The 21,227-nt window shown below is 36.6% G+C and overlaps 1 protein-coding gene across 14 annotated transcripts in view; it reads left to right on the top strand.

Annotated features, from left to right (window-relative positions):
- Nucleotides 1–21,227, top strand: part of PHF20L1 (PHD finger protein 20 like 1) — an 87,051-nt gene that overhangs the window by 23,350 nt on the left and 42,474 nt on the right. For 5 of the 14 annotated variants that reach the window (XM_086694947.1, XM_086694951.1, XM_086694943.1 and 2 more), the window contains exons 5-12: nt 870–958; nt 1,192–1,281; nt 6,065–6,272; nt 6,890–7,018; nt 12,870–12,952; nt 16,487–16,739; nt 18,850–19,038; nt 19,281–19,487. In XM_086694947.1, coding sequence (XP_086551073.1) covers nt 870–958; nt 1,192–1,281; nt 6,065–6,272; nt 6,890–7,018; nt 12,870–12,952; nt 16,487–16,739; nt 18,850–19,038; nt 19,281–19,487 — 1,248 coding nt within the window. The remainder of the gene's footprint in view (nt 1–869; nt 959–1,191; nt 1,282–6,064; nt 6,273–6,889; nt 7,019–12,869; nt 12,953–16,486; nt 16,740–18,849; nt 19,039–19,280; nt 19,488–21,227) is intronic. The other 9 variants (XM_086694945.1, XM_086694942.1, XM_086694944.1 and 6 more) reach the window with 5 other exon arrangements.

The following is a 21,227-nucleotide window of genomic DNA, read 5'->3' as shown; positions in this document are numbered from 1 at the left end:
CAGAAAATATGAAATGAAATGATGTTCACATTACAAAATTAAGGAAAATGTTTTGTAGATACATGTCTGGTTTGGTGCCAAGTTCAAAGCCAGTGATACCAATTATGACACTTACTGTTTTGACTTGTTTTGTAAAGGTCCAGTACATGTTTACTTAAAGGGGCTCTCAGCCATCATTTGTACAGGAAATGATAGAAAAACGTTGGAATTTCTTAAGTATAAAATCTACGTAATTTATGCTTTGTGGCAGTACTGACTTTTATTGACTTGAAAGCATGGACTCTGTGGCAAAACCTGAATATACCTTGTGGTTGTCATTAAGGCAGGGTGTTGAGTCCTGAAGGCAGGTTGAGTTAGTGGGAAAGGCCTCGGGATGGGGGGTTGGTTACAGCTGTGCTGCTGTTCGGCTGACTGCTGTGGGTGCAGTGTTCAGCCTCCCTGGAAATCAGTGTTCTGATCGGCACAGGAACACTTTCATGTAGATGGTCTGTAAAGTATTTTCTGCTTAAAAGCCTGTGGATCTAATTCTTACTTACCAGTTCACTAATACGGTGAAAGGAATAATCTTTTCCTGAATAAATGATTTTCCCCCATATCAGTTCTTTCTCTCTGTTACTTGGAAAGAAACTTCCAAAGAGAGCAAATGATAATTCTTATAGAAATATTATATATGTTTGTAAGTAATGATCTTATTAGAAGGGAAGAGAAAATAAACTTCTCCAACTTCCTGCAGTTCTTAACGGGTGTGTGTGTGCAGTTACTGCGATCAGAGTGTGTTTCTTTCTGTTAGGGCGTTACTTGTTAGGTTTCAAGTGTTGCTATAAGATTCAGTTGTATTTTCTAATGATTCTGACTTGCTCCTGTTTTAGGAACATTCACAGTTCAGTTTTACGATGGAGTAATTCGTTGTTTAAAAAGAATGCACATTAAAGCCATGCCCGAGGATGCTAAGGGGCAGGTAAGAGAGTTCAGCATTCCTAGCTACCCAAAGGGATGTCTTCTTGAATGGTGACCAATCAAAAAAAAAAAAAAAAATACATATACATATATATATTAAAGGGAACTAATTGTAGGATTATGTGCTGATAGCCCCAAATAGCAGCAAGAAAAAGAAGCTTAGAATGTAAGATAAATTACACACTTGATTTTTGCTTCTTTGGCTTTAGACCTGCTAAAGTTATAGGTCACTAGTTTCTGTTCCAGGTGAAATCCCAGCATCCACTAAGCTGGTGTTGTCCTATCGACCCAGCTGGATCGTGGAACCAGTCTATGGGAAGTGAGGTAAGTGCCTTTTTTTAATTTTGTTTTGTTTTTCCTGGTATATAGTATCATTTAGAAAGTTAATTTTTAATATAAAATTTTATATTGAGTTTCTTATCTTCTTTCCTTTTATAAATCATAGTCATTCATCTTCTTTTAAAAGGCGCTTACCTGACACTCTGTAGGCTGCTTCAGGTAGGGCTCTGTGAGTCATAGGATGTAAGCAGTGTGTTAAAATGCCTTGTCACTGCTCAAAGCAAGAATGATGAACGGTAAGCATTGGAAGGAGAGTCTGGGATGAAGTGAAAACCATGATTCCATTGGTTGAGTATGTTTCCTGAAATACTGGAGAGAAAAGGTGCCACTAGAAATTTAAAATATTTTCTTTTATGTTCTGCTGTTATTTGGGATTTTCAGCACCTGGACCTACAATTAATTTTTAGAATTGAAAGTAACCTATGAAAGTGTCTAATATGGAAATACGCTTGTATTTGTTCCATACTGTGCAGTGAAAAATGTCATTCTGAAACGTGTTGAAATCATCTGGTCAGCTCCAGCCAAGTGTATACATTTAGTAATCTAGAAATGTGGATCACTGCAATAAAAAAAAAAAAAAAATTCCTCCTATCTTCTGAGAAGTGTGATCGTTTTAAATCACCTGCTTTTTAAAAATTTAGTTTTGCAGTGATCAGCTGGCATTTCTTCCCCAGTTAATATGGAAATGCAGTTTAAAATGGAAATGCTTTTGACCGGGAAATTGCTTTGTGTCTTCCTACTTGTATGTATAAATAAAATGTTCCTTTAAGCATTCAGTGGTGTGATTTCTTGGTTACTGCATAGAAAGATTAAAACATCGGGAACTTAGTATGTGCCTGTTTAATTAAACAAAATTCTCTCTCTCTCTCTCTCTCTCTCTTTTTTTTTGTTTTTTTTTTGTTTTTTTTTTTTTTTGCTTTAAGGCTATTCTTTATTATTCTGGTTATTCACATGTTTGTGAGATGGCACTAACTCTAAAACTTCATTTTTTTCCAACGTGAGATACTAAGCCAGTTTGGTTTGTGGTAAAATTACAAGTTATAAAAATTCATTGGATGTATTGGGTGTTTACTTTTAATAAGTAGTTACATTATGATGTGTGTGAACGTTAAAATCAATCCTGAATATAATCTATTGAAAGAACACGGGTAGCACTATATCCTTAATTTACATTTTTCTTCATAATTTTTAATCACAAGCATGCTAAAAATATTTGTAGAATTGTTTTTTTATAAAACGCTCTCTTTTCAAAGTGTCTTTGTTTCCCAAAAAGTTTTGCCTTGTTTTCATGTAGGAAATAGACTAAGTCAGGTGTTGTGTGGGAAGTGCTGAGAGAATCCAACTTTGCATATATTTTCTAAATTTTTAGTACCTTGAGAATTCCTTTGTAAAGATATACAGTAAATTTATGAAACTAGCAAAGGATAAGTAGATGCGATATGGAAATACTCTTCTCTAAACTTCCTGTGGCTTTTTCTATCCTATCTTGTCTTTTTGCAAGTGTGCTGATGTAAAACTCACTAGTATTAAAGCTTTGCTCATAAGCTCCTGTACCATTTATGAAACTTTGTTCTGCATACATTATTTAATTGGGTTCCCATAGCAGATCCTTTGACATAGCTGTAACTGATACTTCTGTTTCACATCTGAGGAATTCAGAACTTAGGGAATTGAGTGACTGACCTAAAATTTCACTTAGGCATCATGTGCAGAGTAACTCTGAACTCCCATCTAGTTTCCAGCATGCTCCATATCTTGTGCTGCTCTGTTACCTACAGGGAACTTTGAAGCATATCATGAGTTCTAATTCGTGGAAGGATCACACCAGTTATTAAAAGAAATTTTTTTTTTAACGTTTATCATCTTTGAGAGACAGAGAGAGACAGAGCATGAGCGGGGAAGGGGCAGAGAGAGGGAGACACAGAATCCGAAGCAGGCTCCAGGCTCCTAGCTGTCAGAGCCCGACGCGGGGCTCGAACCCATGAACTGTGAGATCATGACCTGAGCCGAAGTCTGATGCTCAACTGACTGAGCCACCCAGGTGCCCCCACACCAGTTATTTTTAATAGTGAATCTTACCTATTTAAAAGTAGAAGGGGGGAGTGCCTGGCTGGCTCAGTCGGTTGAATGTCCGACTCTTGATTTTGGCTCAGGTCATGATCCCAGGGTTGTGGGATTGAGTCCTGTGTTGGGCTCTGTGTTGCATATGGAGCCTGCTTAGGATTCTCCCTTTCCCTCCCTCTGCCCTTCTCCCCAGCTCGCGCGTGCTCTCTTTAAAATAAAAAATATAGATAAACCAAATAAATGACAAATAGAAGGGCAAAATAATGGGAGGATTCTTTAATGACACAACTGCATTGATTCCATGATTAACAAGTCACATGATCAGGAACTTTTAAAAAATATCGAATTGCACTTTTAAGAGATACAACACGAATCTCTCCCAGTTTGCTGTTCATTGGAAAGAGGAAAGAGCTGGAGTAGCATTTACTTCTGGCATTTTTCAGCATTTCTGTAACATTAACTTAAAATTTTTCCCACAACATGGAACCCAAAATTAAGCACTCTGCTCTTAATAAGACTGTACAGATCTCTGCTGAATTTAACACTTTGCTTGTCTGGTTGTACTTTTGTTTCTCTTTCTGCGTTGTTGATTACTGTCTGTTTCATTGGTGCTTTCTTTCTCTAGTACTGTAATGTCAGTCTCAGAGTTCAACCTAGACGTAGCACTTGGGCTCCCCAGACCACTTCCACCCCTTGTGCCTATTCGCACATATTCTGATCGTCATGACTTTGTCTAATGGTTTCCTTCTTGCTTGCGGTGCCCTTGGATGCCTTTCCTTCTGCCTTTTGCCTCAAAGATATCTGCTGTAGGGTTCAGCTCCTCTGTCATGTTCCCTGAAGCTTTCCATTAGCCTTTCTCTTACGTCACAATTAATCTTTTCTGTTTTGTTCTTCCGTGGTATTTTGTTTATTCCTCCACTGCCTCTCCTATCACACTGTCTTATAGTTAATTTTATTTGCCTTTCAATTCCTTACAGGTAGGACCAAAAAACGTGGCTCTAAGTAAACATGGGGTTGGACAATATTGGTTTATCTGGTTTGTTCTGAGGTGTTTTTTGTTTTTGTTTTTTTGCCAACTAGAGACATAAATCTGTATTTTACACCTGTGTCTTAATTCGCTTTCTAATAAGACATGTACTGGGGACACAGTTTAAGTACTGAGGAAGATAGATGCTGGGCATTTTCCAGGGAGGAACAAAGATGTGGTGACTCCGGGGCTCATGCGTTTTAAGTCCTTTCAGGCAGCATCTTTTATAAATTGATGTCTCATGACTGCTTAGCGTGCTTCCTGGCACATGTAGCAAGGTGTTGAACAGAACTTTGGTGAATGAATAGTTTGGTGCAATCATACGATATTTTTAGTTCATTTCAATCATGGGGGAGAGAAAGAAACACAGGTTCTCTTTGTTGGTTGTTTATTTTTAGTGGTTATTGTCTTCACTATGTATTTTCAAGACTGAGCAACCATCAGCCTCTATTGACTAATGATTGAGGTTTGTTAATATAACTTGTGAAGTAAATGTATTTGATGTTGAGAAGTAGTTTTTAGTTACTTGGACTAAAAATTTAGTGTATTACCCATTTTGGTTGAATTTGAGCTGGTCTCTTTGAAGCTTAGTGGCCTTAGAGGAAGATTAACTGTAGAAATACTACAAATACTTGTTGTAAGAAAATTTTCTCGGTTGTGAAAATTTAAATGTTAGCACCACGTTTCTTACATAGTTCCTTTTTTTTTTTTTTTTTTTTAAGAGAGACCGCGAACGAGCACGGGGGAGGGGCAGGATTGGGGGGAGAGAATCTCAAGTGGGCTCCACGCCCAGTGCAGAGCCTGATGTGGGGCTTGATCTCTTGACCCTGAGATCATGACCTGAGCTGAAATCAAGAGTCGGATGCTTAAGACTGAACCACCCAGGAGCCCCTCTGTATTTTTTACAATAAGCATTTTTAGTTTAGAAAAATTATGTAGCAGTTAACTTTAAATATAAACACAGGAAGAATAAATACTTGCATCGCAGAAGAGTGGTAATCAGCACAAATCCAGGAAGTCATAGAGTGAGGGAAATTAGTCTGGAGCCTGACCGTATGTATGTATGTAAGACACCTTGGTCAAATCACGCGGCTCTTTTTTTCTTTAACTAGTAATATTAAGCTGTTGTGATACGTTGGTGTCCAAGCTGTCAAAGCTTTAAAAATTAATTAAATCATATCTTGAATTCTGTGAAATTGTCCATACTTTTTCTTCCAAGAATAGTAATTTGTTCACTGGGAGTGCATTTCTTTTAACCTTTGCAGAATTGCAACATAAGCATTTTTCTCTCATTTCTTCTACGATTTGTTGTATTCAGAAAAGAAACACAGTTTACCATTTAAATCTAAAGTACTGAGACAGAATGTCATGTAATGTTCCATATTTGTTAAAGGGTGTCCCTTTTATTTTAGATTTTATTCCTCTGAAAATAATAGCGAAGGAATATTTGTTATTGAATATTTACCTGTTTCATGAGGGGTTATATAATCCCACTAAGCCATTAGATCATTAAATTTGATAATTACCATGTTGATGATTTATCTTGTAAATGTAATTAATTCAATTTTTATATTTGTGCGAGAGTAGCTTTGAAAATGTGATACGTGTTTTTATTAGTGTAATTAAATTTTGATTAATTTTTTAATACTTTACATGTTTTGTGTTTTTCCTTTGGAGGATTGGATAGCTTTAGTCAAAGCAGCTGCTGCAGCTGCAGCCAAGAATAAAACAGGGAACAAACCTCGCACCAGCGCTAACAGCAATAAAGACAAAGATGAGAGGAAATGGTTTAAAGTACCTTCAAAGAAGGAAGAGACTTCAACTTCTATAGCTTCATCAGAAGTTGAGAAGAAGGAAGATCTGCCTACATCTAGTGAAACATTTGGTACAAAATATGTTCTTACGTTCATTCCTATGGCAGGGTGAACTCTCATAGTGAGTAAGCCAGAACCCCTGGCTACCTGTGATTTGGGGGTGTGGTTAAATGATTGGGCTCCCCCCCCCCCACCCCAGCATAAATGGTTAACTTTTGTAGCGTGTAACAGAGCCAGAGATAACTGGTCTAACATGGGTACTGGATAATAGGTGCCCTCAGTATTCTTGAATAGAAATGGGTTCAGATCTTGACTTTTAAGTTCTTGTTAGTAGGCTTTGGAGTTTTTGTTTGTTTGTTTTGTGTGTGTGTGTGTGTGTGTGTTTTTTTTTTTTCTTTAACTTTTTAAATGCTTCTACATGTGTTTTGGTATGTAATATGGGAAAAGCAGTAAGTCCTTTTCTTCCTGCTTTTCTTTCCTAAAGAATAACTACTTGGTAGTTTTTTATTTCTAGTTTTCAGTCTGGAGAAATTTGTGTTGTTTGAAGTTCTATGTCAAGCACTGGGTTAAAAAAAAAAAAAAAAACATAAGTGCAAAGCATTTTTACTATTTTGCTATTTAAAAAAAAATATCATGTGTTTTAACTTTGGATTCTAGATAAACTCTCATATATGTATTCTATTAAAAGTAGGACTTCATGTAGAGAACGTTCCAAAGATGGTCTTTCCACAGCCAGAGAGCACATTATCAAACAAGAGGAAAAATAACCAAGGCAACTCATTTCAGGCAAAGAGAGCTCGACTTAACAAGATTACTGGTAAACTACAATGATTCTTTTGGTTTGGGGGGAATGGAGGGGTTGATTTTAGGGTAGTTTGTTTTTAATAAAGCGAAATGTATCTTTTGTTTTAGTGTAACAAACTGCTTAACGAGGAAGACAGGTACTTTATGGTTCTTCAGAGTCAACATCCTTCAACGCTGTCAGCTTTTTCTATTGTGAAATGTGAAACCTGTCACCTATTTTCTGCCTACCTCACAGGGATGTTGTGAGGGTGGATAGGATCAAATGAGATAAAATTCCATAGTTTTTAAATCACCTTGGTGGCAGGAGTAGTTTCTATTAAGGCTCAGATCATCTGCTATTGTCAGCCTGGTGGGGTCACAGTCTCTGAGGTTCTAAATGTTACTACACAAACCTTCTTACTCTTGCCTGGGCTCATTAAAGATGGCAGCAAGTATGGCTGGAAAGATGGATGCTCCACTGAATTCAGGTCCTGAATCTGTTTTCCCAAAGTAAAAGTACTTCTAGAAGTTTCTTACACTTTTCATCTTCAGGTTGGTTCCTAGAATCTCATCTTGTTTCTCGATGCCTGCCTTAATCTAGGAAGTGTAGGGTGTTAGGACGCCGAGAACTCTGGCAGTCTTGGCGTGGTTAGTGGTCATGGGAAAAGCGTTGGAAGCAGGGTCAGTCATACCAGGGCCCCATCACTTGCAGGGCCTGTTCAGCCTAGCGATTCTAGCGATTCTTTACAAAGAAATTGTAAACATGTTTAATTTTTCTGAGTATATGTTAAAAGGAGAGTTAAGATACTTTTAATTATTCAATCGTATGTTCTTATTTTAAGGACAAAATGGTTTTTAGTGTCTTTGGCCTAATAAAGCTGTATAAACCTTTGTTGGCATTCTTTTAAATAATTTGAAGAAGCTTGGTTTCACTGTCAGATCGAAGAATACATGTCAATTAAACATTCTGACCATTTCCTGAAGAATAGAATCCCATTGAAAAGTGACTGCAGCTGAGGGTTCTTTAGAACCACTGTTTTATCGCAGTGTTCTTCTTAAGTGATTATGATTGGTTTCAACAGGTGAGAATATTTAGTCTTTCCATTTGTTATTATTTTTGTGCCTTTTGCTGATAAAGGATATTTTGGCCCCAGGACAGGAAATATTTCAAATCAATTCACCCATTCCACCCTTTCCTTAGAAACTGTTAGCTTCGGAGAAAGCCAGGATGTCATCCGGTGATTGTGGTTCCGATGGCAGCTTGAGACTTCAGTTTGGCCCTAGCAGAATGGAAACTAGGGCTGCGTGCGCAGGGGGAAGAAGAGGAAAGCGCTTCCGGCTCCGGTGCTACCAAGACTAGAGCCACGCTCCCGCAGGGGCCAAGACCAGGGGCCAAGCCCGAGGGAGATGGACATGACCCTGACGCTGACGCTGACTCACTCGGTGTGCCTGCCAGCTTACCAGCCTCGAGGGTTTTCCTGCAGTCTGGATAACCTGCTTTTAGTTTCGGGCAGTATATTCTTACATGTGCCTTACTGAGAAGTTCAAGCCCGGCATTTAAAGAAATAAAAGAAGAAAATAGCTCAGTCCACAACAATGTGTTATTTACATGTGGCCTTGAAAAGACAATAGCGGGGGAAAAAATCATTTTACCTTGTGTCTCAAGGAAGTTCTAATATTGGTTGCTTAGTAACACCAGGTGGAGGGACTTTGTCCTTACTTCCCCTTGGGAATCTCGAAAGAACAAGTGATAGTTTGGCAGCAGTAGAAAAGAGTAAGATTTCACGGATGTGAAGCCATTATGGTTTTTTTCCTTTACTTACTTTGAAAATTTGAATGTATGGTAATCCTTTTAATAGTTCATCTGTTTCTCTTTTCATGTTGCAATTATATCCTGCAAAAAGACAATAGATCTTATAAGACTATTTTCAACGGTTGAAACTCAGGCTTGCCTCTGTGTAGTACATTTCATTTGCAGACCATACAAAGAGATGAGAACAATACAAGATAGTGATTTTGTTACGGAGTTTTGGTGTGTTTTAAATTTATGAAGCTCACTTCACATGTGTCTGTCTGCCCCTTTGCTACTGAGAGGAATAGGGCTGTGATCATGGCAGCATCTTAGCTGCTCTGATGTGTTTCCCCCCACTCCACATTTTTATTTTTGAAATCTTTCTACTAGCTGGAAATAAGCAGATCAGCCACTGGATAAATTTAATTCCCGTCTTCACTCTTTCTGTTCACTTCCCGATGGTCACACGCTATAGAGATTCTAAACGTGAATTCTGTTTAGGGGATGGTACAGGATGGCTTTTTTTGAAGTTTCCAAATAAGTACATACTGAAACGGTAGTGGCACAGTGTATAGATGTCCTTCCAGAGACTTGTTTTTCATTACGTGATATACCTTATTGATAGTTAATATACTTTATGCATACTGATTTCCAATTGACGATTTTACGGAGCCGAGTCAAGAGCCCATGCTTTGGGACAAAGTTGCAAGCAGACTGACTGCAAGCAAATTTGAGTAGATTTTAAAATACAGATTGACAAGGGAGCGAAAGAAGAGACATCAGCAATTGGCACATGGTCTGATTCTACAACTGGTAGGAGTTCCTAGAATTTCAGCCAGCTGAAAGTTTGTGCAGCTTAAGGAACTTTACAAATAATTTGAAAAAACCCAGAGGTTGGAACGGGCCCGTACATGTTACTGATAATAATGTCAAGAATATTCGATTCTTTTTCCCACAGCAAGAATGTTGTGTTTGAGTCCTCTGTCTGAATTCCCTGTGTTGGAATCCCTGGTTGAAAAGGAGAGCACAGATTTAACGACTTACTTTGTCCTTCCTGCCATTTGCCATCCCAGGGTTCTCTGGCCTCTGTTCTGTGCATTCCTATTAGCAGAGGCAGACAACTGTGATATTGCAGCTGAAGTACAGTATTGAGAAATTGCAACTTTGTGGGTGGGACTTAGGACTATTTGGTATTCTACTTGTATCTGATATTTGCGTAACATCTTGAAACTGAATAATGCATTCTGTTAAGATCGTTACAGATATGTTCTTCTGGAGATGGACCTGTTTAGTGATATATAATTAATAAGCATTTTCAAAGAAGTAAAACTAACTTCATTTGTATCTCTTTCCTTTCACTTAATTCTTCTCATTTTCTAAGGATATTGCATTTTTACCCAGAATATTCACAGGCCAGGAAAAACAGATTTTCGACAGCCTCTTAAGGCAGCAGTAATCAGAGACCTTTCAGAGACTTTTATTTTTGTCCTCTTGTTTGTATCTGGTACCTCTTTTGTAAGATAGCATGTATACAAAGTGTGAAAAGCTTTTTCTCGATCATATTTGAGGCATTTGAATTCACTGAATTCTAAGTATTGCAATTTTCTAATCTAATTTTGAGTAGTTTTTATTAAATGCGCCATTACTTTTTATAAGAACATTACAAAGCTTTATTTTTCCATCACAAACCATTAGGTGGGAATTGCTTTTAATTAATTGGGTCTATAATATTCTAATTTAAATTTGCAAATATGTCTCAATTAGTTTCTTTTAAAACTTGTAGTACCTTATTTTTGTAATTTGAGATCTCTTCCATGTATTGATGAGATTTAAAAAATATTTCTACCACCTCTATGAAAGGAAACAAAATATAAGATACATTTAATAGATTGAATAGCCAAATATTTGTCCTGTTTGAGTAAACATTTGAAGTGGAAACTCTACTCATTTCCCTGCAAAAGAACTTGGTTCCCTAATTATTTTTCTTTTTATTTCAGTAGTATTGATTCTCAAAAATATTAGCTAGAGAAGAAAAACCTAATGAACATGGTTTTAAATGTTAAGGAAATACACCATGCTACATCTGTCTCAGTCATCTAAAACTATGTTCAGATGTGATATTAATATAATCAGGATTGAATCTATGGTTTGTAAGATTTTGATAAAATTATTTCTATATTGGCTTTCCCCCCACCCCCGTTTAAATCTACATTTAATATCGTGTGAGCAAACTATATAGATTGTTACCTCAGACTGGACCAAATACATTTTTAATATCAGTCACTGATCTGTCAAAAGTCAAAATCATTGTGTAAAACAATAGAAATGGAAAGCCCCTTTTCTATTTTAAATTACAATTCTGGGTGCTGGATATTCAACTTTCTAGAAAAGGAAAGGTGCTTTTGGCCTAATTTAACACTTGCCTGTAGTACTGCTTTAAGGATACGTCTTTACTATCTGAATTCCTACTTAGATCACTTAGCATCTTCAAGATAGTTACCTGAAAAAGCCAAGAGATGTTGCCACGTGGATAGCTCAATGTTATGTGGCATCTGGGGGCACTTTTTCCCCCTCCTATTAACTACACTGTATGGGCCGCTTCAGGAGTCTAGGTGGTATAATTGCTGCAGTAAGTTAACTGTTACGTTGCTGATTGTTAAACAGGCTTCCTTTGAAGCAGAGGTTTTGTGTAGCCAACTTTGTTTAAAAATTTTTTTTTTTTTAACATTTATTCATTTTTGAGATTGAGAGAGGCAGAGCATGAGCAGGGGAGGGCAGAGAGAGAGACACAGAATCTGAAGCAGGCTCCAGGCTCTGAGCTGTCAGCACAAGAGCCCAACGCAGGGCTCGAACTCACAGACCGTGAGATCATGACCTGAGCTGAAGTCAGACACTCAACTGACTGAGCCAGCCAGGTGCCCCTTGTGTAGCCAACTTTGTAATGGTAGAAATGATTTTTGGGGCCCTTTTATGTGCCCAGTGGTCATAAGCAAAGACGTACTTGTATTATACAAGCGTTATAAACTTGGCTATATTGACAGTGCTTGTCAGGTGCTTAGTAAAGAATCTTGACCAAGTAAATGCCTTTGTTTGTTTGTTTGTTTATTTATTTATTTATTTAAAAAATTTTTTTACATTTATTTATTTTTGATAGAGACAGCACAAGTGGGGGAGGGGCAGAGAGAGAAGGAGACAGAATTTGAAGCAGGCTCCAGGCTCCGAGCTGTCAGCACAGAGCCCGACGTGGGACTCGAACCCACGAATGCAAGATCCTGACCTGAGCCAAAGTCGGATGCTTAACTGTCTGAGCCACCCAGGCGCCCCTAACTGCCTTTAATTTAGAAATTAAGGCAGTTTTATTGTCTTATAACATTGATTTATATACTCTAGGTAAAATATTCTGTCCTCGAAAATTGAGAATTAGTGATACACATTGGAGAAAACTGGAATTCCTAAATTATTTCATAGTTTATAGAATGAGGCTCTATAATATTAAGTTGAATGTAGGAAGGACCTGCACTTTTTCCCCCATTAACATAGAACAGATCCATCAGTGTTTTTGGCACTTTTGCAAGAAGATAAGGTACAGCAGGGTATAGGGATGAACCCATAAAGCTTTGGTCAAAGGATCCATGTGGAAATAAAAATTGGGAGTCGTCGTTTAGCTAATAATATAACAACAGCAAAGTCTTCTAGATGTTTGGAAGGATTTCTCAGATCTTGATGTTAACTCTGTATTTCAGTTGTATAGACAAAGCCCATATTATGAGTATTAGTTAATCTAACCAATCTTCGGTTTCTAGACATTAAGTCGTAGAATTAAAATGTGTATGCGTATGTTTTTTTTAAGGATATCTTTAGGAGTAATTCTTTTTTTTTTTTACAGAGAACTGATTGTGTAAAAAACTCAAGTTCTGATTCAGTCCCTTGAGTCATTATAAAGGGTGTTCATGTTTTTGACAAGTAAACTTTATATTAAATCCTCTATATTAAAAAGGATGGGGGATGTCAACTGCTAACATTTGGGGGAAGTTGATTATATCAGAAGCCAGTATTTTTTCTAATAAGCAATTTCTGTACAATTTTTCTCAAGGTTTGTTGGCATCCAAAGCTGTTGGGGTGGATGGTGCTGAAAAAAAGGAAGACTTCAATGAAACGGCTCCAATGCTGGAGCAGGTATGAAATGGTAGCATTTGATTTTTTTCAAGGTTCCCAACTGGAATGATCACGGAGCTATAGTATCCACGTAATTGAAATTGCCCTTTTGATTGGATATGGGAATAGGAAGCTAATTAATTGATGATATATTTTTAACTCTGCCTTCTCCGAGGTACGCAGATAAACTACAGACTTTGCTAGTGTTTGTTTTCGGTAGACTGGCATTAAAGCCTTTATCTCCAACATTTGAAGGCCTGGAGACAGGCATCCCAGGGTATAAGCTTCCAGCTGGATCACCTTTAACTAGCTTACAAAAAGACCCTTACACAAATACTTTTCATTTGTGAGTTAAAACAGGGTTTTTGACATCTAATAAAGCTTCTTTTGTAAGAAGTTTCTTTTATATTGTAACAATTGGTGTTGTTAGACTGACTATGTGTTTTATGAATTGATCAATGAGCCATACATTTTTGCTAGGATGTATATTTTAATAACTACAAAAAAAAGAATTTTAAAAAACTATTAAGGGTCTGTCTTTAAACCACCTAATAGAGGAATTTAAAAGTGAAGGTTGCAGTTGCTAGATTTTGCCTTGGCTACCTTCAGATTCCCACAGTACCTGTACATAATGAACTGTGCATGCTTTTACATTCTCTAAGGGCTTAACTTCTTGGGCACTGTAAGACTATAAGAACACAGTAATAGCCATAACTGGATTTCCTTGGTTCTCCTGTTTTAAAATCTGAGCCTTAATGTAGTTTTAATATATCCTTTTTGTATTAATTTAATTTTCTTTATTAGTAGCCTAATAAAGAAGACTTTAAAATGAGTATCTTCTGCTCTTCTCTCTATGCGTTTTAAAAAATAGTCCAAATTTAATTGATATTGTATTGAGTTTTTCAGGGTTATTTTAGGCCTGATTTGATAACAGTGCATTGTTTTGGTGCCTCCATTAATGTTGTATGAAATCAATGGTCTTTTAAATTGATTAATATGTCAGCGAATCATACCTTCTGATTTTCTGTGATCATCAAGCGGTTAAGTCTCTGCCGTTATTGTCAGTATATCAACCAAATTTTAAGTGATTTTTTTTTTTTTACTGTGTATTACTATATTCAACGTCCCATATATAACAATATTTTGTATTTTCACCACTGTTTATGGTATTCTCAGAATGCAATAAATCAGGGACTTGGTAATAAAATGTTTCTGGAAAATTCATTACAATGTCAATCTTTCATGATGCACAATCCTGCTGCGGTGAATGTGATTGTGAAGATTACTTCTTCTTTGTGGAAATTAGTGGCGAGGGCAGGGCTCATTTCAGAGAGAAGTACAGAAAACAGCATTCGGAAATTGAGTTTATAAAAAAAAGAAAGACAAATTGAGTAACTCGGCTGTTTGTTTGCATCATTAAGGCATTTTGAGAGTCCTTGCCAGTTTTGTAACAAAGAGACCAACAGTCATTACTGAAAACTTTGTAAATTATTTTAGATTTTTAAGGAACATGATGCTGTTCCCTCATTTTTTGTCATTCAGATTGATATCATTGTGAAAATGTTTTGTAACCCAACAATTTTTATGCTGTTCGCCCTGCTTCAAAGTTAAAAAGCCGAGTTATAAAACTCTTAATTACAAGTGCTGGTATGAACGATAGACTTAAAGGAGAGGCATCGATTGTCACTAACCTCTGTTGTCTTAATGAGTAAAATCATGAATGTCACTCATGACATAGATTTATAACAGGCCTATAGCCAGAACTTACTGTGCTAATGGATTTTCTTTATTGACACTTAAAAAAAAATCAAACTGTGGTCTTGAACCCCAATTCTCAGATATTAATTATAGATTATTTAATTGTATTAGGGAATTGTCATGTTATATTTACTTTTGGATAAAACCTGCATTAGATGCATAATTCAGTAAGTTTTTAAAAATGTTAATTTGTCCTTGTTTAGAAGTTAAGCACCTTATCAAGATACTAATTTCAGTTTTCAATCTTGTTTCATAACTTTGTAACTTGAGAGTAATGGATGCTGTAGTGATGTCTCTCACATATGTGAAGATGAACAATAAAATTGTTTATTTACAAGTAATGGCTCTAATTACTTTTCTGGCAACACCTTTTATGATAAGTTTAGGACTCCTTTCCATTTATGGAGTACTTTTTCAAACGATTAATCTGCACTTGTACACACGCATGATGAGTAAGTTCAAGACTAGAGATGATGACAACCGATTGAAGGGGATACTTGCCACCAGCCCTTTCTGTGGCGCGTTCAGCATGCCACCTGCAGAGCATCGCGAGGTGCTCTATCTACTTGGCACCAACTGTGCATCAGACTTGGAGCGCCTTGTCCGTTAGCGGGAGCAGAAAGCTGTTTGGTCCCCAGACGATGCTCTTTCATGTTCCAGAGAACCACAGACTGCTGACCTGATGGTCATCCCTCATAAAAGATAAGGAAGTAAAAAGGTTTCCTGGGGACAAGCATGCTGTTAATAGCGTTAGCAATTTAATTCTGTAGAGAGGCCTATCTTAGCATAGATTATTTTTTAAAAGGGTATCTCCTATTTTGTTCTCAGATCCGTGTATCAGAAAGAGATACAGCCCAGGCATTCCAACACCATAGATTGTAAATCCATCCAATGTGGCTATTCTCTGTTGTCTTTGGACACATTCACATAAATTTCTATATAATAGGGAGGAAATTATACTGCCAAATGAACCAAGATATCCTTTATGAAAGAACTGACAAAGTTCTAATTTTTTTTTAAAAGTATCAGTTGGCAGGAGGAAGGTAAAAATTCTCATCTAAGAATGCGACGTATTTTGTTTTTAAATCCAATGTTTTTAACTTACACTTGGTTTTACTCCTTGGTTTTTTTTGTTGTTGTTGTTGTTGCTTGTTTTGTATTGTTTTTTAGTCTTTTAACTCTGTACTGCTGGTGGCTTTGATTTCATGACGCACTATGCTTATGAAACTCTAGCTTTCAGCACTAAAATGAGTTAAAGATAATGTTTCGTTAATTTGGTCATTGTTTTCCTGTTGAGATCTTTCTTTAAAGGGAAGCTGTCTACTTAGACTTCTGCAGTCAACTTGATAAAGGAAATTGTTTTTTAACGAAACATCTAAAAGTCAGAAGCTTAAATGTATTCAATTAAACGCATCTGAACAGTGGAAATGCTGTTTATTTACCTGTTATCGACGTAGTTGGTAATTAAGTTTCAAAAGAGGTGTATTTCAGTCTAATACCGTGAAAATATTTGTCCGTCAAGCTATCATTTTATATTCCGAAAATATGATGAATAATACAGTTTTTTAAAAAAACCAAATGTAGACCAAAAGCCGACAGCATCCCTTTAAAGATAGCCTATTCAACTTTTAGTTAATAATTTGTGGGGTTCTTTTTGGTTTTTCATTTGTAATAGAAATGTTACATGTTGCTTAACAATGTTTTTGGATACTAAAGTTGCTTAACAATCAAAATAGAATACAAGAACAAAAATGAAGAAACCAAAATAAAAATATCAATTTTTTATTATTTATTCAGGCGATTTCACCTAAACCTCAAAGTCAGAAAAAAAATGAAGCTGACATTAGCAGTTCTGCCAACACTCAGAAACCTGCACTGTTATCCTCAACTTTGTCTTCAGGGAAGGCTCGCAGCAAGAAATGCAAACATGAATCTGGAGATTCTTCTGGGTGTATAAAACCCCCTAAATCACCACTTTCCCCAGAATTAATACAAGTCGAGGATTTGACGCTTGTATCTCAGCTTTCTTCTTCAGTGATAAATAAAACTAGTGAGCACAGATTTTTAAAAAATAGTTACTTATCCTATAAGATACATTAAAAACAGTTTGATTGTAGTTATATTGTATTTTTATGAAGTTGCTTTTTAAAAATTCAGACTTAAGTGGATCTGACAGGGAAGGCTTAAAACTATTTTCAGGGGCAAAAACCATATACATTTCTGACTGATTGACTGTACAGAGACTGTACATTTCATGGCGCAAATTCTGTAGTTTGACTCTCCTCGATTAATAGTAATCCGAGCACAATGAGAGGCCTGATTCATTACAAAAAACCAAACCAAAACAAGGAGCTAGGAAGAGACTCACACTGAATGTTTTTCCTCAACTCCTAAGACTGTTCTCATGGGTAGATTTAGCTCTTGTTCCCAGTTGTCTGTAGCCCCCCGCGATAGGTTTTATTCATTCTTGTTCTGGGATTTGGAGTTCAGACTTCCGTGTATTCTTACTGAGGAAGGGAGAAGAACGCTTCCTTCATCTTATTTTTAAAGATTTTACTGTTTCAGTACCACTGATCTTTCAAGAGTTAACTTAGTCTTTTTAAAAATAGCCTTCCAACGTGGGTCTGGATATATAAACGGAGATTTGTATGGACCCTCTGCTTCTCCGGTTAGTTCCGTATTCTCAGTTAGAGACGGTTTGAAAAGCTGTGACCTGGGAAGTCGCTGGATAAAAGATACTTCCCTTCGGCAGTTCGCACAAGCGAACTAGTATCCTGATTTGTAAGTGAAGACACATGTTCTTAGGAACTCTTCCATATCATGTTTTCTACAACAATTAAAAATGTTGGCATCGAGGAGACTTTCACCAGCCAAATATAGTCTCTTTCTCCCAATTCAGTTGCCATATTTTCTACCAAACTGTATTTTTGAATTTTTGAGCAGGCGTTGGTATTTTTTTTTTTTTTTTTTGTTTTGGTTTTGTTCTTTTTAATAAATGGGTAGGGAGAATGGGAACAGAAAAACTCAGTCGTTTCCTCGTAAGCTTCATTTCATTTTGGCATTTACCACGAAATAACATAATGCTGTTAGTAGTCACCACAATGTCACGTGACATTGATAAGTATTTTATTTTGAAATGGTTTTATATTTTGGTATTAATAGCCACAATGTTACAGCAATTGAATTTTATTCTTTCATTCTTTTTTCAATTATCACCATGTCTTTTTTTTTATTTTGATTTTTGTAATATGATTTTTAAGTACCCAAAGCATCAACCACTCTTATTTCCTCCTTCTCAGTTAACATGAGTATATTGGCCTGTGTTATCCTGTCTGTTCTAAATTCTTCAACATGTTTACATGCCCCGTAGAAAGAAGAAAACTAAAGGTTAAAAAAAAACCCCACAGATTTCCAAACTTTTGTGTTACCTAGCTAGAAGATGCTTAATTGACCCACCAAATTAGTTATTTAAAAAGAAAAAAAAATGGGGGCAAGAATGAACAGTGTTATATCTTAAAGTCCTCATTATTTGCCTATAATAAGTACTTAACGTTGTTTGTGTTCAATTTTTTTTAATGAATCAGGCCCAAAATGTTTATAAAAATCCATTTGTGGGAACGAGGGTGGGATAAACTTAATGTACGTTAGTTTTATTTTGGCAAGTAAAGCACTGACTCTACAATGCATGTCAGATTTTTGTCACCTATGCCCCCTGCCTTTTTGTCCCTTAGAGTTTCTAGATTTGTAATATAGCTAAAGAGATCTATCTATCTATCTATCTATCTCTCTATATATATTTAATTTTTTTAAAAATCTCAGCTATACAGACTATTTTCCCAAAGGAAGAATGGCAACTAACACAATGATCTACAATTAGAGAATTAACTGTAGACTGTCACTTGGGAAACTACCTGAAATCCATGTTCCATGTTATTTTCTTTTGGTTCTAGTAGGCCTTAGACCTTAGAAGTTTTGATTAGCTTTTTGTGAATGAGGGCACAGTTTTTGCCTTTGATTACTTTTGGAACATGCTGTTCCTTGTGGATACCTAACACCATCAGAGGGCAGAATTTGAATCATTTTTCCCATTTATCTCCTTAAATATTATAAGATGATCCTGGCATGTATCTGCTTCGTGAACATTGAAGATCTTTTTCTAGGTTCTCCACAGCCTGTGAACCCCCCTAGACCTTTCAAGCATAGTGAGCGGAGAAGAAGATCTCAGCGCTTAGCCACCTTGCCCATGCCTGATGATTCCATAGAAAAGGTTTCTCCTCCCTCTCCAGCCACTGATGCGAGCATGTTCTCCATCAGTTCTCAGAATCAGCAAGAGTCTTCAGTACCAGAGGGTAATGTATATTGATTTCGTATAGAACCAAACAGAAAAGAGATAAAGATTATTAAAATATTAAGAAGTTACTACTTTTTCCTTCTTCCATCTTTTAGACTTAAAAGCACTTTGTTTACAAATATTTATTGAGTGCCCTTAGGTCAGGCGAGATTTGACGCAGATAACATTTTACTCCACATTGATACTTACCGAGCCCGTCGACCTCTGTTAATATTCTGTTACATCCTTTATCTTGTGTAGTGCCCGATGTTGCACATTTGCCACTCCAGAAGCTGGGACCCTGTCTCCCTCTTGACTTAAGTCGTGCCTCAGAAGTTTCGGCACCGCCCGTCCCAGAGCCCGTTTGTCCTCATGAATGTCCCAGGCCAGAAAAGGAAGACGCACAGATGCTTACGAATCCCTCTTCCAGAGCGATAGCTGATGGAAAAGGAGCTCCAACAGCATCAGGTAAAAAAAAATAATAATAAAAATAAAGATTCATTTTATAAGGAGGTAGGCTTGCACTTAGAGGGCATAGACGCTCTGATGTTTGCTTCCATGACTTTAACATGTAATTCCTTTTCATAGATGCTCTTATGTAACGTCTACGGGAGAGAGGGTTTCACTTTAAAGTTCTTTTGTGCAATCATTTACCATCAGCCTCCCTGGACTGACTTCCTGTTTTGTCATTTTAATCTACTTCCTTCTCCTTGCTTCTTTCTTATATCCTGTTTTTGTTTTTAATTAAAAATAGGAATTGTTAGAGCTGACTATAATGACATAAGTTCTTGGGTTTGAAGCCAGAAAATACCTAATGGGATCAGTATTCAGGTTTAAGGGTTTGAATAGAATTTAGTATTTAAGAAACACGTGGCTTAAATTTAACTGTATACCTTAAATATAACCCCCTATTTGCAGGCACACTCTCCGTAATTTAAATGTCCTTTGTTACGAAGTCATCTGGGGAGCCTAATGTGCAAAAGCAGCCAGTAACACATTTTGGGGACAGTTTTATGATTCTGTAACCTATGATATGGTTACGTTATTTTATTTGGAAGTCTTACAAGATTTTAACCTCAACCAAAGAGTATATATGATTTAAAAAAGGCGAATACTAACTTCATATGTTCTTCTAGTAAATTACTAATTTGGAGATAGAGGGATGAAGGAAGTCGGAATTGAGCCAGTTCAGAGCTGGAGAAAAATGTAAGACTGTTTCTTGATCTGCAGCCCAGAGCATGAGGGCTGATTGTTTTAATAGCACCCACCCTGGAGTCACTTTATCTACCAACTCATCAGATGAAGCAGAAAATAGAGCTTGCTCTTTCCTGGTGGTGGCGCGTATGAAAATAAAATGATTGAAGTAACTTACCTTTTAGATTACTGCCTTTACCTTCTTTCAAAGTAAAAATGTAATATTAAATACACAGTTTTCTGCAGTTTGATTTTATCAATAAAGATTGAAGTCATTTTGTTTCTGTATTTTGTTTAAAAATTCCAGTGCCAAATGTGAAGATTTATAGGTTTTGAAACATCTGTCATTTCCCAAGTCCCATCCGTTGCCTTTTGACTTTTTTCCAAGCCCCTTCTATCCATAGGGTAATTTTTCTTTTCCCTTTTCCCACAAAATTCCTGAATTACCTTGACTCTCTGAGATATTTTTCCTGATGAAGGTCTTACACAGTTGGTTAATAATCTGGACTTTTTCACGGTACTGAATATATGAAAAGTATGTTAAAGTTATAATCTATATCCATTGGGGAAATTATTTTCAGATGTGCCTTTGACGATATTTGTATTTTCTTTAAACATATACATATATATTCTAATCGTAACGTGACTGAAACGTAGACCAATGTAAACAGCTATATAATAATGAAGAGTGATTTTAGATTACATATCCTAAAATGTCAAAGTAGTGATGGCACATGAAGTGGAATCCTTGGTTGAAATGACTTTACTTCTAACCAGAGTGTTAGCCTCGTCTTTTGTTAGAATTTCTAGCTTATTTGCGGACTTACTTACTGCTAATTACGACTGGGTGTGGTTCTTGTTTCTCATAATAGTGTGTGTGGGGGGGGGAGGCATAATATTCTTCTCCCTTTTAAGACTTAGAGATAACTTGGAGAAAATCAAAGTAGTAGGACAGAATTCTGGAAAAGTGAATGGTAGAGAGGAGCTGAGATTTGCAAGACGACGAATTTGTAG

Source organism: Puma concolor, chromosome F2, assembly GCF_028749965.1.
Source record: "Puma concolor isolate L17-30 chromosome F2, mPumCon1.1.hap2, whole genome shotgun sequence".
Lineage (NCBI taxonomy): Eukaryota > Metazoa > Chordata > Mammalia > Carnivora > Felidae > Puma > Puma concolor.
The sequence above is the reverse complement of the archived record's forward strand: the minus strand, read 5'-3'. Positions and strand labels throughout refer to the sequence as shown.